At 36.0% G+C, this 15579-nt stretch overlaps 1 protein-coding gene across 1 annotated transcript in view; it reads left to right on the top strand.

Moving 5' to 3' along the window:
- Positions 1-15579, top strand: part of LOC106962405 (F-BAR and double SH3 domains protein 2-like) — a 46325-nt gene that overhangs the window by 10970 nt on the left and 19776 nt on the right. Inside the window, exons 4-10 of the mRNA XM_015056812.1 lie at positions 3790-3866; positions 4585-4729; positions 7849-7982; positions 9291-9345; positions 9423-9551; positions 9645-9767; positions 11706-11801. Coding sequence (XP_014912298.1) covers positions 3790-3866; positions 4585-4729; positions 7849-7982; positions 9291-9345; positions 9423-9551; positions 9645-9767; positions 11706-11801 — 759 coding nt within the window. The remainder of the gene's footprint in view (positions 1-3789; positions 3867-4584; positions 4730-7848; positions 7983-9290; positions 9346-9422; positions 9552-9644; positions 9768-11705; positions 11802-15579) is intronic.

Here is a 15579-nt window from a genome sequence, read left to right as displayed (position 1 = left end):
TGTGTTGTTTTTTTTCTTCATTATTTCAAGTTTTCAAAGGTAAAAATAAATCAGATGTTAACTGATTTGCTTTCACATACCATATATTTTTATCTGCAGTCCCATGCTGATTAAAGAAAAAGCAGTAAAAGACATAAATTCAAATGTGAATGTCATTAAAAAGTAATATATCAGAAATTGAATTTATAACCATTCCACACAAAATGTTTATTCCTTAGTTTTGATGATTGTGGCTTAAAGCTAATTAATAAATATAAATACATAAGACCAAAATAATATTTTTAATGTATGAATGAGGGGCTGACGAGGTTATTGACGTAGTTCAGAGTATCTGCTCTCAATATGTGGATGGAGCTCCATGAATTACTGCATCAATGCAGTTTAGTATGGAGGAGATGAGCCTGTGGTTCTGCTGTGCTATGTCACCAAGTGTGTAGTTGAGACTGAGTCTGCATTTCACAGGGGAGCTCTTCTGTTCGGTTTCTGTTTTCTTGCATCTTTTATGTAGCTTCCTGTTGCCTGCTTTCTGGATTCAGTGATTTAAACTTGTTTCACAACAGAAGGAAGTAAAACATACCTGCAGTCTGTGCTGAGATGTGATCAGTTTCATACAAACAAGTGGAGGAGAGTTTTTGTGACTGCTCTGTTTGGTCCACGTTACCTCGCCATTTTCTACTCGACGTCAAAACAAGCAAAAATGTATTTCTCTGCTGATGATATTCTATGTTTGGTCAGGATTCAACAGGATGTCACTTTCTGCTCCAAGCTGTTTTCCTTTATTCAGGATAAAATTATTTCGGACATATTTTTCTTACAATGGAGAATGTTAAGTACGGCACAAAGTATTCATCTTTTTATAACTTAGTTTTTGTAATAGGTAGAACCACATCTATCCAGAGACCTTTACTGAAAAGTTGACTTTGCTGCACTCAAATCAGCTTTTATTTAGCTTATTGAACTCAACTAATTATATCAAGCATTTTGAAGGAAAGTGACCCAAATCCTGGTTTTTCAAACAGGATTTGGTTATTAAACCCAGAAAATTTTAAAAAATTATGTTTTTTGTTTTTGTTGTTTAACACAGCAAACACTCAAAATCCCTTGTAAGTTTTGTGTCTATGATATATAATTTTCCTTTTCCTACAAAAAAGTAAACACAAAAATTTGGAACTACTTTGCTTGATTTTAGTTTTCTTTTATTTGCTTGGTAAAAGTTTGACTTGATAATAGTGACAAAAAGTTTGGACATCGGATCCTCAGTTTAGGCAGAACAGTTTCAGAGCAACTAAATACACCATTTATTAATTAATAAAAATGATAATTAGTTCTCCTTCAGGGACAAGCTGGCTGTTTTTCTTGTGTTAACTAGTCTGATCTGTTGGTTATGTCTGATTGTTTATTCAGTGTTTGAATCGAAGTGGGTCAGACCTTCTCTGGAACAGTTTGCTCTCTTTAGCAGCTCTCCTCCTTTCAGATCAGTCTCTTATTTTCCTCCGTCTCTTACACCTGCAGGCGGCTTCGGCTGTCAGCCATTGCTATTCATATCACACACTGCGGTGAAGAAGCCCTCCTCTGTGTGGCTCTTCCTCTGCCATTCAGTGCGTCCATTAGTCCGGCTCTGTCCGTGATTGTCCCTCTATCTGAGGCCACAGTGATGGCGTCTGTAGCAACTTCGAAGCTTTGGCACCCGGATTGCCCATATCAATGAGTTCACGGCTGCTGCCTCGCCGGCTTCAGGACCGCATAAACCGGCCCTGACTTTTAGAGGTAAAGGAAGACAGATTAGGGCTTGTTGGGCCTTAAAATAGTTGTTTTCTTAAAAAAAAAAAAAAAAGAGAGAGAGAGAAAAAGAGTAAAATTAAATAGAAAACCTGCTTCTATTTGGAGCCAGAAGTGAAGTAAACGCATTGTGCTATTGTCAGTTCTGTCTGTTTGAACAGCGAAGCCTCAGACTGCTGCACAGATTTATTTTTGGCGAAAGCTCTGGCACTTTACCAAAACAAATCTCCTGAGAACAATTTTGGAAGAGCAGATTTACCTTCTTTTAAAGCTGCGGTATGTAACTTTTATAAAACATATTTTTTTAAATATTTGTTGAAAATGTCACCATGTCGAGACATATAATCTGTGAAAACAATCAAGCTCCTCTGCCTTCTCCCAATGCTAACTAGAAACAACCAATCTGAGTGAGGAGGCGGGTCTTAGCCCTGTCAGTCATTCTCCATTTAGCGCCGCTCTAACCAACGCAGGCTGACTTTGATGATTCACAGCCAGCTGCTTTTACTCAGATTGAGTCTGTGTCTTTGTTAGTTTTAGCTGTTATCATATCACTCTTCTTTAGTTCTCCTTTTTGTTTATTTGTGGCTTTTAAACATGTTGTGGTGTCTTTCTGTCCTCTCTAACTCCAGGCTAGTTTAAAACTGCCAGTTTTTAAACAGTTGTAAACGTCTTTAAGGAAAAGTATTCATGAAAAGTTTCAGTTTGACTTTAAAAATGACCACATCACTGAAGAGTTTTTCATTGGTGCTGTTTTAACTGAGCTGCACAGAGAGGCAGCTTTGGTAGTGTTGCTGCCTTCCAGCTGGAAGGTCCTGGGTTTGAATCCCAAACTGATAGTCCAGTAATTTGCAACATTTGTTACATTTTCATCTGCAACCTATTCCCCTCCTCGCCAGTCGGGGGCGCTGCACCAAGAACCACTGAAGGAAACAACATGAAAATCTCTGAAGACACTGAATGCAACTTTCTGCTTCCCTAAATGTAAACAAAAATGGAGTGGCATCAGATTTTAGCAGTTGCAGGGTTTCTCTTTTGTCTTTAGTAAAAAAAAAAACAAAAAAAAAAACAATACATTTTCCCGCTAGTGCTAGGTTAGCACATTTGTTTTGGCTGTATTTACTAGAGGTGCAGAAAAAAATAAATTCTCTAAAGAATCAATTCAAAATGGTCAAATGTTGAATTTAAAATGTGTTGTATGTCTTTGCTGCTCTTATTTGTGAGCATTTTGCTTATCACATTATGCTTCCATTTGGCCGATGTATATATTTTGAATAAGTCTTGGATATTTTTTATTTAAGAAAATATAGGCAGCTAAGCTAACCTAATCATGGTGATTTAAAGGGACAGGATGTGTATTTTCCAGGCAAATAGTGCCATTTTATAGCATAATCAAGTTACTTTGTTACCTTCAGTTGTTAAAAAAATGTTCAATATATCAAATATGACTTAAAAGATTTTTTCTTTCCTGTCTTAAGTCCTTGAAATTGGGACCCTGTCTCTTTAAAAACTCCTGCTGCTTCTGAAACCCCGCCCTCACGAAGCCATCACAACTCTGCTCCTGTGTTGATCCTGGTAATCTATTTTTAAATGCCACAAACATGAATTACATGAACTGAAACAAATGATTATAATAAATAACCCCTGTGCCGATCCCACTTGTCATATTTCTGGCTCTGCTGCTTCAACACTTTATGCTGAACAGATAAAACACACATTAAACAAAAGCTGAGACTCCACAGATTCCAACATTATGCGTCACAACGCTCCACACCAAAGCTGCTTCATCTAACAACAGTCATAAAATGTGTCTTATTCTTCCTGTCTTTCCATGAAAGGACATTTTTGTTAGTAAACAACACTACGTTTGATCATGATTATGCAACTTTAGAGTTGACAACTAAAATTAAACTTGGGTTTGAAAGGGTTAAATTGCTGGTTAAGTTTAATATGGTTACATTTATTCTCAACGTCTTTGTTTTTTTTGGGGGTTTTTTTCTTTCGTTCTTTCAGGCTCTCCAGAAGTTGGCGAATCAGTATCTGAAGAGGGAATGGCCGGAGAGCGTTGCAGAAAAACCAGCAGATCACAGGTTGGTTCAGTTTACTCTGCTTTCTGCGATCGTTTGCTTCTGTCTGTCATAACTTTAGATAGAAGTGCTTCTATTTTTTTGTTTCATACTTCAACTTATTGCGCAAACATTTATGAGGAGTTGGGGTTTTTATTGCCGTTTATATTCTTTTCTTCCTGATGTGAAGTAATGTGCCGCTCAAGGACGTTTGACTTAATCAGTACGTTTACTACTGTTACAGAAGCTTAGTTTACGTGGTGGGTAGAAGCTGAATACTTTTGTGAATTTTAATACTCTACATTTATTTCCTTAAAAGATTTAACATATTTTGCTTTAAATTGTTCCTCAGAAACCAAAATTTCAACTTAGGACCAATAAGACCTATTCTTATAAATGAGATATGGTTTTATTTTACATCATCTTTGTGCTGAAGTGTCAGAAAGAGGGAATATCTTAGATGTTTGTCTCTGAGATTTTATCTAAATTGGTTGTAAGCCAGAATCATCAATGCTCATTTATGTTTGTATTGAATAACTGGGCCTTTTCAAGTTTATTTACTGAAACAAGCTCTTCAATTACGTTAGATTTATGTGTTTTGCTGCTTATTTTTTAACCTTCCTGTTACTTGCACAGAAAATTACCCTGTATGCTTTTCTCTAACTGCAAAGAAATTACATAAACCAGTTGCTCTGAACCATGAATCATTGTTTCCTGCATGTTTGTGCTCCTTTCTCCTCAGGAACATGTTCTGTGTGTGGAGAGCATACCTGGAGGGCACCGTCCAGGCCACGCAGTCCAGACTCAGCGCCTGTGATAACTACAAGCTCCAGGTCGCAGACGCAGCCAAGACGGCGCGGCTGCAGAAGGAGCAGCAGCTCAGGAAGGTAATTCGGGTTAATTATACAACTCTGCTGCGGTTTCACTCACTTCTGGCCTTTTTAAGTCAAGTCAAGTTTATTTGTAACATATTTCAGCAACAAAGCAGTTTTAAGAGTTTTATATCATAAAACACCATACAGTCACCAATTATGAAACATGCAATAAACATGACGTTTTGTCAGATGTCGTCATCAAAATGGTTCAGCAAATACACATCAAATGTTTTGATCTATGTTCCAGTTATTATTAATCAAAAGCAGCTCTAAACATCTGGGTTTTTAGCCTTGAAACTCAGTGTTTTGGCTGTTTTGCAGTTTTAAGGAAGTTTGTTTCAGATTTGTGGTGGGTAGAAGCTGAATGCTGCTTCTCCATGTTTGGTTCTGAGGATGCAGATGCAGAAGCCCTTTGAGGTCTGGAAGGTTGATACAACGACAGCTCCTTTGGTGCTAAGCCCTTCAGTGATTTATGAACTAACACAATTATTTTAATCTCTATTCTCTGAGCTGCAGGGAGCCAGTGGAAGGATTTTAGAACTAAAGATAAACACATGGCTGAGTTTCTCTAGATCTTTCTGGAAAATTAGTCCTTCAATCCTGAAAATGTTCTTCAGGTGATGGAAGGCCGACTTTGTAACTGTCTTTATGTGACTCTGAATGTTCAGCTCTGAGATTTCTGCCCTGATCACGAGTTTGTAGCTGTTATAACTGAAGCTTTTTAATACTGCAGTCCAGGATCTGTTAAAAACTTTACATATGTTAGCATGAACCAAGACTCATTTTTTTTTAAATATTTTTTTAGGTAAATTTTAAACAGTTTAAATTTTCACTTGATCTGTGGAGATGTTTGCATTTAAAGACGTTCACACTTGGTGATCTCACTCTCTGTGTCACATTTGATAGCGGAAGATGAAATAAAAGAAATATTTCACACCAATTGCCATCCTTCCCTTTTCAACCAACCACAAAAAGCTATTTTCTCACTGAAGAGCACACCCACAGAATCACAAAGTTGTTTCTGTTCTAGGATCTGCTTCTTTCATTAGAGCAGAACTGAGATGAGGTTGAAACTGTGACCCCGGTCTTTAAAGGTTGTGTCCCAGATGTCAGAACCAGCCTAATTCTACCCATTATGCTTCATGATGTGCTACACTGATGTTTAAAGAGGGAGGTTTGAGCAGTTTACTGAAAGGCACGCGATCATTTGGGGGCAACCGCAGCTAATAAAAACAGTGGAAAAAGAAGATTAAAGAGGTGTTCATTAGAGTCACTAAAACACAGCTTAGTTTGTGTAAAATAATCTGTCACAACCTGCAGCTTTGGGAAGCAGATAAAAAAACAAGTCATTTTTCCAGTTGAAGTTTTATCTATACAAACTTCAAGAGGAGATATTATAAAAAATTTACTTTTGTGAGCTTTATATCGTGTTATAATGTAATGCCCTTATCAAAAACATACCTGAAGTCTTGCTTTGATTACTTCATGCATGTTTGAAAAAACCTTTAATCTCCATGGCAACCACTCAGGTGCTTTAAAGGGACTTTATGTATTTTCCATAGTCAAGTAACGAGGTTACCTTCAGTTGCTGTAAAAATGTGGTTTATATTAACATGACTTAAAATAAATTTCACTAGGAGTGGCATATAGGAGTGGGCATGTATTGTATTGTTTATCATTTATTGTGATTAATTTCTAATTATAATAAGAATTTAAACTTATCGTTGCCACAATAAATTCCAATTAATTATTTTTAAAACTCACCAAAACTGTACAGATATCCAGTGAGATTACCAATAAATATTAAAACATTTGAAAATATGATCAGTACGAGATAGAAATCAGTCCCTCCAGTATTTCCAGTTGCTTTTGCAATTTTTTTCTTTTTCAATCAAAATCACTGATTTTATGGAGCTAACTTAGGAATATGTGTAAGAAATTTTACTGTACATTTAATATAATGGGAAATGTTTTTATTCCTTTCCATTTTGATCAAGATTATAACTTTACATTAAATAAGGCTGAGGCAGTGGAAGTGGGAAATTCTGCCACTTACAGTTAAATCACTTAAACCTGATTTTTATATATATATATATATATATATATATATATATATATATATATATATATATATATATATATATATATTACCATTTTTGCTAAAAATTTACAACAAACTCACAATTATGCCTTAATGCAAAAAATTTGAGAATCTGTTGATTTTGTGTGAATTTCCACAATTGCAGAATCACAAAAAGCTGGAGGGACAGATGGATGTACTTTGGCTATATGGAGATAAAAACTGCTTTGATTTGATTGATAAAATAATATTTAAGCACACAACTGTTATCTTGGAAATTAGATAAAGCTGGTGGAGAAATATTCCAAAAAACGCTGCAGCTGGGAAAAACATCAACTCAGAAGAGCAGAATTCAAATGCAGTCCGTTCTTTTCAGATTCTGAATTGTGTTTTTTTTCTTTCTCTCTCTCTCTCTCTTTCTTTCTCTCTCTCTCTCTCTCTCACTCCCTCTTTGTGTCGGTCTCTTAGATAAAACTGTCATAAATGCATTAAAGTTTGGGATTGCCTGTCATGATAAAAAAAAAAAAAAAACTGGACAATAAATCGTCCCAGAAGTTATTGTGATAAAAGATAATATTGTTGTTATGAGACCATTTTGAAGTAATATAATGGTAATGGGTTAATAATGCTGGAACACAATCTCAAAGATGAATAAACTTTAAATTTTGATGAACAATTGAGTTTTTTTCAGTAGACAGAGAGAAAAGATAAAAATGTTAAGTTATGCAAATGTAAATTACTAAGCTTGTTTTAATTTGTCATGGGATTAATTGATTTATTGGTTATTGCAACAGGCCTGGTTGCAGTGTGACAGAACGTGAAAGGCTTCAGTTTGCTTCCTGATCCTTTTGCTCAGAAACATTAGAAGAGCTGCTCTGTGTTTCACTGCTCACACCTCACAAAGCTGCTCTTGTTTGCCCTACATGTTTCCTGCATGTCACATGTATTCAGCTGTTTTTTGTGCATTTTTATAAAGAGCATTTGCATGTTTTTCCAGGTGGATAAATCATTTGAATGTATGTGTTGTGTGTGTCTGTGTTTGGCCCCTCAGTGCATCGAGCAGCTGACGGTGATCCAGGCGGAGCTGCAGGACTCGGTGAAGGAGCTGAGCAAGAGCAGGAAGAAGTACCAGGAGGCTGAGACCATGGCGCAGGCCGTCCGGGAGAAGACCGAGCTTGAGGCCAAGTATGACAGATCCAAACCAGCTTATCTGAATGCTCACAGAGCAAAGTGTTGGTTAAAATCACTTCCTGTTGGGCTGTGGAACTCCAAAATGCTCAAAGCTAGAACATCATGGTGTAGAATTCTCATAAAATTCCCATTTCATTCACACCTCCCAGCGACTGATTCACTCCCTAGCTGGACACGCCAGAACCTGTGCTCTTTTATCCCAAAGATGCCTGATCTGCAGATATAAAATCTGTTTTTTTTATGGGTTTCAAACAGAAAAAATGTCTCAGACGAGTCCAGGAAGCTGCCCCTCTCCTCTTCATCCTGACACAACATGAGCAGCTGGCACCGTGACTCACTGCATTTCTGACATTTTTCTGCCCATCAGGAACGTTTTTAAAAAGCTGTGGCTTGACTTCATAAAGAAATGCTTTCAGGAGGGATTAACTGCTGGAGAATCGCTTGTTCTTATACCAGTAATACTTTCTTTAGGACGCTGTGAGCAAACACGTCACATAATGTCTTATTTTATTTCAGAACCGTCTCTTTCCACACAAATAATGAGGAAAAATGTTTCTTAAAAAATTGTTTTCCAGTTTTTTAACCTCTGTCACACAAATATGTTGCAATCAAGATGATTTTTCTATCAGTTTTAGTGAATATTTCCGTTGCTTCTCTGTGTCAGGTAAACGCCCCACAAATCCCTCACATCTACAAACAGCAACAAGATGGAAACAAGCATCAGTTAATCGGTTAATATTAGTACCAATATGTTCTAAAAACATAAGACCAACACCAACCGACCCAGATGGCAATACTGATCATTTGTGCCACTATGGAGGTAAATTGGGGTCATAGAGATTGTTAAAAAAATAGTTTTGAAACTGAAAAAAATTTAGAGACTAAAAAAATGATACAAGCTTTTTTTTAATTGCTTGCAAAATTGCCAAAATGTGCCAAATATATCAATTGTTTTTTTATATTTACTTATGATAGATCATTTGTGTTTTTGTGACTGAAAATAAACAAAAATAGTAGAAAAAGATTTGAAAATAAAGTTCTGAACAACTTTTCAATTTGAAAGATTTTATTATTTTAGTTTTTTCAGTCTGCATTGTTTTCAATGTATCTCTTTATGCATCCCGAGTCTTTAGGAGTCAAAAATAAAAGCAACTTTGCTCAGCACTCCATATTAATCACTTAGCTTTGCTTTAGCTTCAACTGGCTGTTAGAAATTTTGCTTGTTTTAATTTAAACCACCTTTTCACTGTAAAATAAGTATTTCTACTGCAAGTTTCAACATCTGATTTTTGTATTTTTCAGGTCAAAACTAAGTCTCTTCCAGTCACGCTCCAGTCTGCAGAGGGCCAGTGTAAAGGTAGGATATTGACACCTTAGAAGAGCTCCTTCTTATTATCTAGTCAGCTAACTGTGTTTTTGCTGGTTTCATTTCAGCTGAAAGCAAAGAGAAGTGAATGCAACTCCAAAGCAACTCATGCCAGAAACGACTATCTTCTCACCCTGGCGGCCTCCAACGCTCACCTGCAGCGCTACTACAGCGCAGACCTCCAGGACTGCATCAAGGTGCGACCGCCGGTTCAAACCGGATCTAAACGGCTGCGGATCCTCATGTCCCACAGAGATAACAACACTTTCTGTTTTCCTCCCGTGTTTCAGGTGTTAGACGGTCGAATCTACGAGCAGGTTAAAGATTACCTGGTCTCGCTTTGTCACACTGAGCTGGAGACGCACCAGGCGGTGCACGACTCCTTCACCCAGCTGCTGAACAGCTCAGCCGGGGTGAGTTTTTTCTGCCCTCACCTGGAATCAAGCAGAGCACCACTTAATATTTATCTTTAAATAAATTATTGCATAAAGTGCTTCAGTTCTGACATAATAAGTTGAAGTTTAACTCTCAACAAAGCCGCCTTATCTAAAGTGTTGCAGCTTTGTGGTTGAACTATTGGGTGAGCTTAGAAAAACAGTTAGAGGTCAAACATGTGGGCACATTTCACTGTAGTTATGGAGGGCAACAGCTGCAGCTGCAGGAAAGAGAGCTGATTGTAACCATTAGAGGAGCCTTTATTGCACCCAGATGAAGGTTATTTAACAGATTCTAATGCTAGAATACTAATGAGCCAAAGTGTTTACATTTATGTATTTGATCTAAAGTCTGGAAAACATTGAATTCGACTTTATTTTTTATAAATAAAGTCTCTTCCAGTCACGCTCCTGGATTCATATGCAAAAAAGAAAATACCTTTACTACTTTTATCGTATTCTAAAAGACAGAATTTAAAATGGCATAAATGACTTTTTACGTATATTTATTATATTTATCATTAGAAACTTTGACTTGCCAAATCAAAAAATGTCTTTGTCCAACTTATTGTTTTGTTAGTTTGTTATTTGGAGAATCTGCAATTATTCAAATTCAAACGAAATCTGTTTACTTTTATGTTTTTTACTTAAAGGCCTTTTAGTTTTTAAACTGAATCTGAGGTTTTCGAACTGGGTCTGGTTTAGGTGGTGGAGTATTAAGACCATGTTTATTAAAAGAAAAATAATGCGGCTATAGAGCACATTTTCTCAAAAAAAACAAAACAAAAAAAAAACAACTTTCATTTCTAGATGAATTTGACATCTTAAGGGGGAAAAAAGCACAAGTTTTTCTATTTTTACTTCACAGTTTTGATTCACATTGGGGTTTTTTCTATGTTAATGTGTATTTTTGATGCTTTTTTGACCGACAGTCAGACAAACCCAACTTTAAGAATCTTACAGTGATATTAATTTAAATTAATTCAATGGTAAATTGTAAAGAGTTTTTTTAAATAGATCAAAATGTGTAAACGTCGGATCAGTTTCATGAACCTGAGCTGAACTCGGCTGCTTCAGGTTCTCCTGATTAACTGAAGCGGTTAGAGTTACTTGCCGCTGCTCAGTTACACGCTCCAAAGCCGCTCACGTTTGTTCGGGTCAGTTTGCGTCTCTAGACCCAAAGAGGGATTTTTATTTCTTCTCACCACACAGTATGAGCAAATCATTGGAGCAGGAGAGCAAGGGAAGTTTATAGGTAGAGCACAATTCAGCAACAAGGTAGTTCGAAACACTTTTCATGATCAAAACATCAGACAAAACATCTTGGTGTACTGATATAACATAGGAAAGTGATGAAAAGTTGTAAAGTCCAGAGGAAAATCATTAATGTTTCAGTTCTTATTAATCAAAAATTTTTTAGCCTTGATTTAAAGTAACTCACTGTTTCAGCAGTTTTGCAGTTTTCTGGAAGTTTGTTCCAGATTAGAGGAGCATAAAAGCTGAATTCTGCTTCTCCATGTTTGGTTCTGTGAAGACACTGCTGCAGTAATCAATGCAACTAAACATAAACACATGGATGAGTTTCTCTAGCTCTTTCTGAGTCAGTAGTTCTTTAATCCTGGAAACGTTCTTCAGGTGACAGAAGGCCGACTTTGTAATTGTTTTTATATGACTGTTAGGGTTCACTCCACCCTAAGAGTGAACCCTAGGGAGGAATGAACCCTAAGAGGTCTGAAATGTGATTTCAGGCCTGATTACTAGTTTCTAGCTGTAATGACTAAAGCTGTATGCTGACTCTAAATTGTTCCTCTTTAGGTACAAACATATTGAATGCAGTTTTGTTTCTGCTTGGTCCCAGTTTTGGCACCTCCCGGCATCTACTCAGTGTTTGAATTGGTTCTTGTTTGTAATTTGCAGCTTCTCCAGGAGTTTCACCAGCAGACGTTTGTGCAGAAGAATCCTGTGTTTCAACAAGCCTCAGATTTCCTGTATCAGCCCGTTGACTCAGACAAGGTAAATGCTGATTTTCTGTTATTTGTCTGCCCTTCCAACTTTACAATCAGTCATCTCCTCCACAAGAAAATTAAAACTGGAACTCATTTCTATGCATGTTTTAAATGCGTTCCACTGCTCTGTAAGCTTGCTCAGTTCTGTAGGTCTGCACTGCCAAAACCTCACACATTAACCTCTAGGTGTGTAAAGATGCATACATTCATGCTTTCAGGACGCTTTGGGTTGCCTCACATGCGTACAGAACGAATCCAGTGTTGTTTTAAACCTGTACACACCCAGAAGGTTTATGTGCAGAACTAATGAGCAGAATCTGGGTTTCCATCTGCAGCTAGAAAAACGGACACGTAAAGTCAGAGGAAAGGTTTTATTTTGCAAGTGAGGTGTTCAGCTACACCATTTATTAATTATTGGATCACAAATAATTATTAACAGATAAATACTCAGCTGAAACTGAAAAACAATATGTATAGATTTACTACATGTATTTGTGTCTGTTTGTGGTGTTTACGGCTTTTATCAGTCCGGAAAAATTTAGAATTTTCTATGACCATTTTCCAAAAAAGTGTGAATAAAGAAAATTAAATATGGAAAATTGACAGTTTATCATTATGTTTTGTTTTTCAAAGGACAATAATAATAATATGGGTTTTACTTCATTTTATATTTAAGTGACACTTCTTATATTTGACTAAAACATCACAACTTTCATTTTAAACACTTTAGCCATCAGTATTTTAGTTTTTGACTTATAGACAAATCTACTGTCATTCAAAAGTTGAGAAAGTCCATTTAATGAGCTTTTTTAGCTTTAAACTTCAGATTCAACTTGAACAGAGTTTGGTAGAAATGCCACACTGAAAAAAGCTATTTTTGGGAATTTTTACAAATAAAATAAAGGTAAGAGTAACTTTATAAGCTGCTTTAAACATGTATTTTTACAGTGTGATGCTTCAATCTTTATTAGACTAATAAAAGAGTTGCAGATGTGGAAGTAGAGGTGGTCTGAGGGGGTCCAGATGCCAAATAGGAAGTGAAATCAGAAAAAAACATGAGGTGATTTTGGCATGTTGTTGATTCAGGATGTGTGGAAACCAGAGGTGTTCACAAGTCTTTTTCTTTTAAAGTCTTTAGGGCTTAAATCCAAGTTAAATTTTATTTTTGGGACTTCAGTGCAACTTGAGTCAGAGTCTTGAGTTTGAGACTCGTGTTTCATACTCGAGTCTCAGCAGATTGAGGTGAATATTTTATGGTTGAGTGTTAGGAAGATTAATATAACTAGAAAAGAATCTAGAAATTTGAGTCTGGAAAAGTATTGGATTATGGAATGAAAACAATTCAGTTTAAGGTAGATACTTCTGACTTTATTCTGACATTAATCTTGGAAATTTCCATAGAACAAATCTAAAATTTTCTAAAGAAAATGCAGGTTGGGAAGCAGAAATAGATGGGCATTATGCTACTTGAAACGCTATTGGCTAATGTTAGCAAAGCAACCAATCCAGGAGTGACGGTCCAGCCTTACCTTAAATTTTTGAAGAGCCAGATTTTAATGTACTTATATTTAAAGCTCTTCTCCTCTCCCTCTTAGTCAGCCAATGTTACAGAAACAAAATCTTTTGTTTGACATTGAATTTTGGGAAACTCCAGACCAGACCTTCAAGCCCCTGAGAAAGGAGGATGCATGTATGATATTATAATTCATTGAGCCACACCTGTATTTTTTTTTTAAGGATTAGTTTCAATCATCTCACTGAAAGATTACAAAATATATATATATATTTTTTAACTCAACCAACCACAAAGCTTTAAAGTAGTTTCTATCTTGAGGAAAGAATAATGTTTTATTTTGATTTGTACAGTTTGGGATTCGAGGTTTTCATCTGATGATGCAGAAGTTCTTTTACTTCATTTGGTTCAAACCATGAAAATAAAATGTATTCCACCGAATATTGTCTTGCACAATCAGGGAGCATGCTAATTTGCACTTGTTCATTATTTATTTGATAATTATATGATCTGCTAAAGCAGCCGACTAACCCTTGTCCTGGTTAAAGCGATATGTATACGTTACATGTGACCTGGTCAGATTTCCATGGAAAACCCCCGCAGGGCTGACGGACCACACAGGCACCAAACCATCATCTGCTGTTAGATTATATCTCTGATTTTACACCCAGCGATTACCTGTAGTGGTAAAGGTTAGTTGTGAAATCAGCTGAAAGTGCAGAATTCAGGTTTTGACACGAACTGTTCACACTGTTTGTTTTCCATGTGCAGCTGTCACACATGTAGCTGCTGCACAACTTCTCTGAAGTGTGGGAATAAAAGCTGACTGTCGGACTGCAGGACCAAATCTGGGTCATCGTTTCACGCCGAACAACAGCTGTTGTTTGCTGAAGCTCTGAACGGTTCTGCCGACCCGCTTTGACACGGTGGAACGAGCCAAAACAAGCCATAAACCTGAGCTTGTGGATTTCGGCACATTAGTAAAACTTCTTACTATGAGAACATTTATTCTGTTTTTTAAAACATTTTAATACAAAATCACCAGTTTTACACTTTTTAGAGCTGCTCGGAAGTTTTGTAAAGTGAAATATTTTTAATGCCTCTTTAAGTTGTTCAGCCTGACCTTTTGAATGATCCAAAATATTCTGTTTTTTGGGGCCTTTTATTAGTTTGCTCTTGAAAATGGGAAAGAAAGGAGAGCATTTAAGAAAGGCAGGGAATAACTGCATGTACTGTATCTGAAAAATAGCGGTGGAAAGGCTAGCCTATTAATATCCAACAAAAACTGTTACCAAGATTTCCTGTGGTTATATCAGAAAATAGAAACATCAAATAAACTAGTTACAAAGTGATGATAGCTAAAATTAGCACTGAAATACAGCACTTAACTTGCATGAAAATTAAGTGCTGTATTAATCTTAACATGCTTTTTGAGCATGTTAAGATTATTGTACAAAAATATGTCTTCTGCATTCCTTGTTCATGTGTGTGATTTTATACTTCTATCATGTTCGAAGTAAATACATAAATAAAGCAATAATTAGTAATGAAAAGATTTTATAACCCACCTTTATCACAAATGCAGACCATGTAACAGAATAACAATAATATTGTTAATAATAATATTAATTTGGGCTTAATAAATTGCTCTTACTGTGAGAATAAAATCCAGACTCTAAGGGGAAACCTCTGTGCCTCTGTTTTTATAAGCCTGAAGCTTTAACGGCCTTCATGAAGTCTAATGAAGAGCGTTGTTTCACTTCAAACCAGCTGTTTCTCATTACTAAGTGTTGTGAGATTTAATTTGGGCTTAATAGTAATTAATATCAGAAACGCTTCAGAAATCATGTTTATGTAGAACAGGAAATGCATTCATTTCCTGTTTTGATGTGATTTTATTTTCTTCCATTTATGTTTGTTTTGAGTTCATTATTGGGTATACATAGGTTATATAATAGGTACAGGTATTTGAATGTTGTGAAAAAGTTCTAAATTTTATGTCAATTTTTTTGCAAAATATTTCAAGCATTTTCTTCTTGTAGTTTTGATATTTATGGCTTCCAAAGGATGAAAACTCAACCTATTTCATCATACTTTTTCCTTCCACTCAACTTTCTACCAGTATTTCTGGATATAGCACTCATCTTTTGATGATATTCTAATTTTCTGAGTTGTACGTCTTTTTTTTTTTTTTTTTTTTTTTTTTTTTTTTTCGGTTTTTGAGTAAAAAAGTTTTAAAAAAACTTTGCAACCCAAAAAGTTTTTTTTTTAA

The sequence above is a fragment of the Poecilia latipinna genome, unplaced genomic scaffold (assembly GCF_001443285.1).
Source record: "Poecilia latipinna isolate Pla-1442-1.1 unplaced genomic scaffold, P_latipinna-1.0 Scaffold1410, whole genome shotgun sequence".
Lineage (NCBI taxonomy): Eukaryota > Metazoa > Chordata > Actinopteri > Cyprinodontiformes > Poeciliidae > Poecilia > Poecilia latipinna.
Note: the sequence above shows the minus strand (reverse complement) of the source record. Positions and strands in the feature narration are given on the sequence as shown.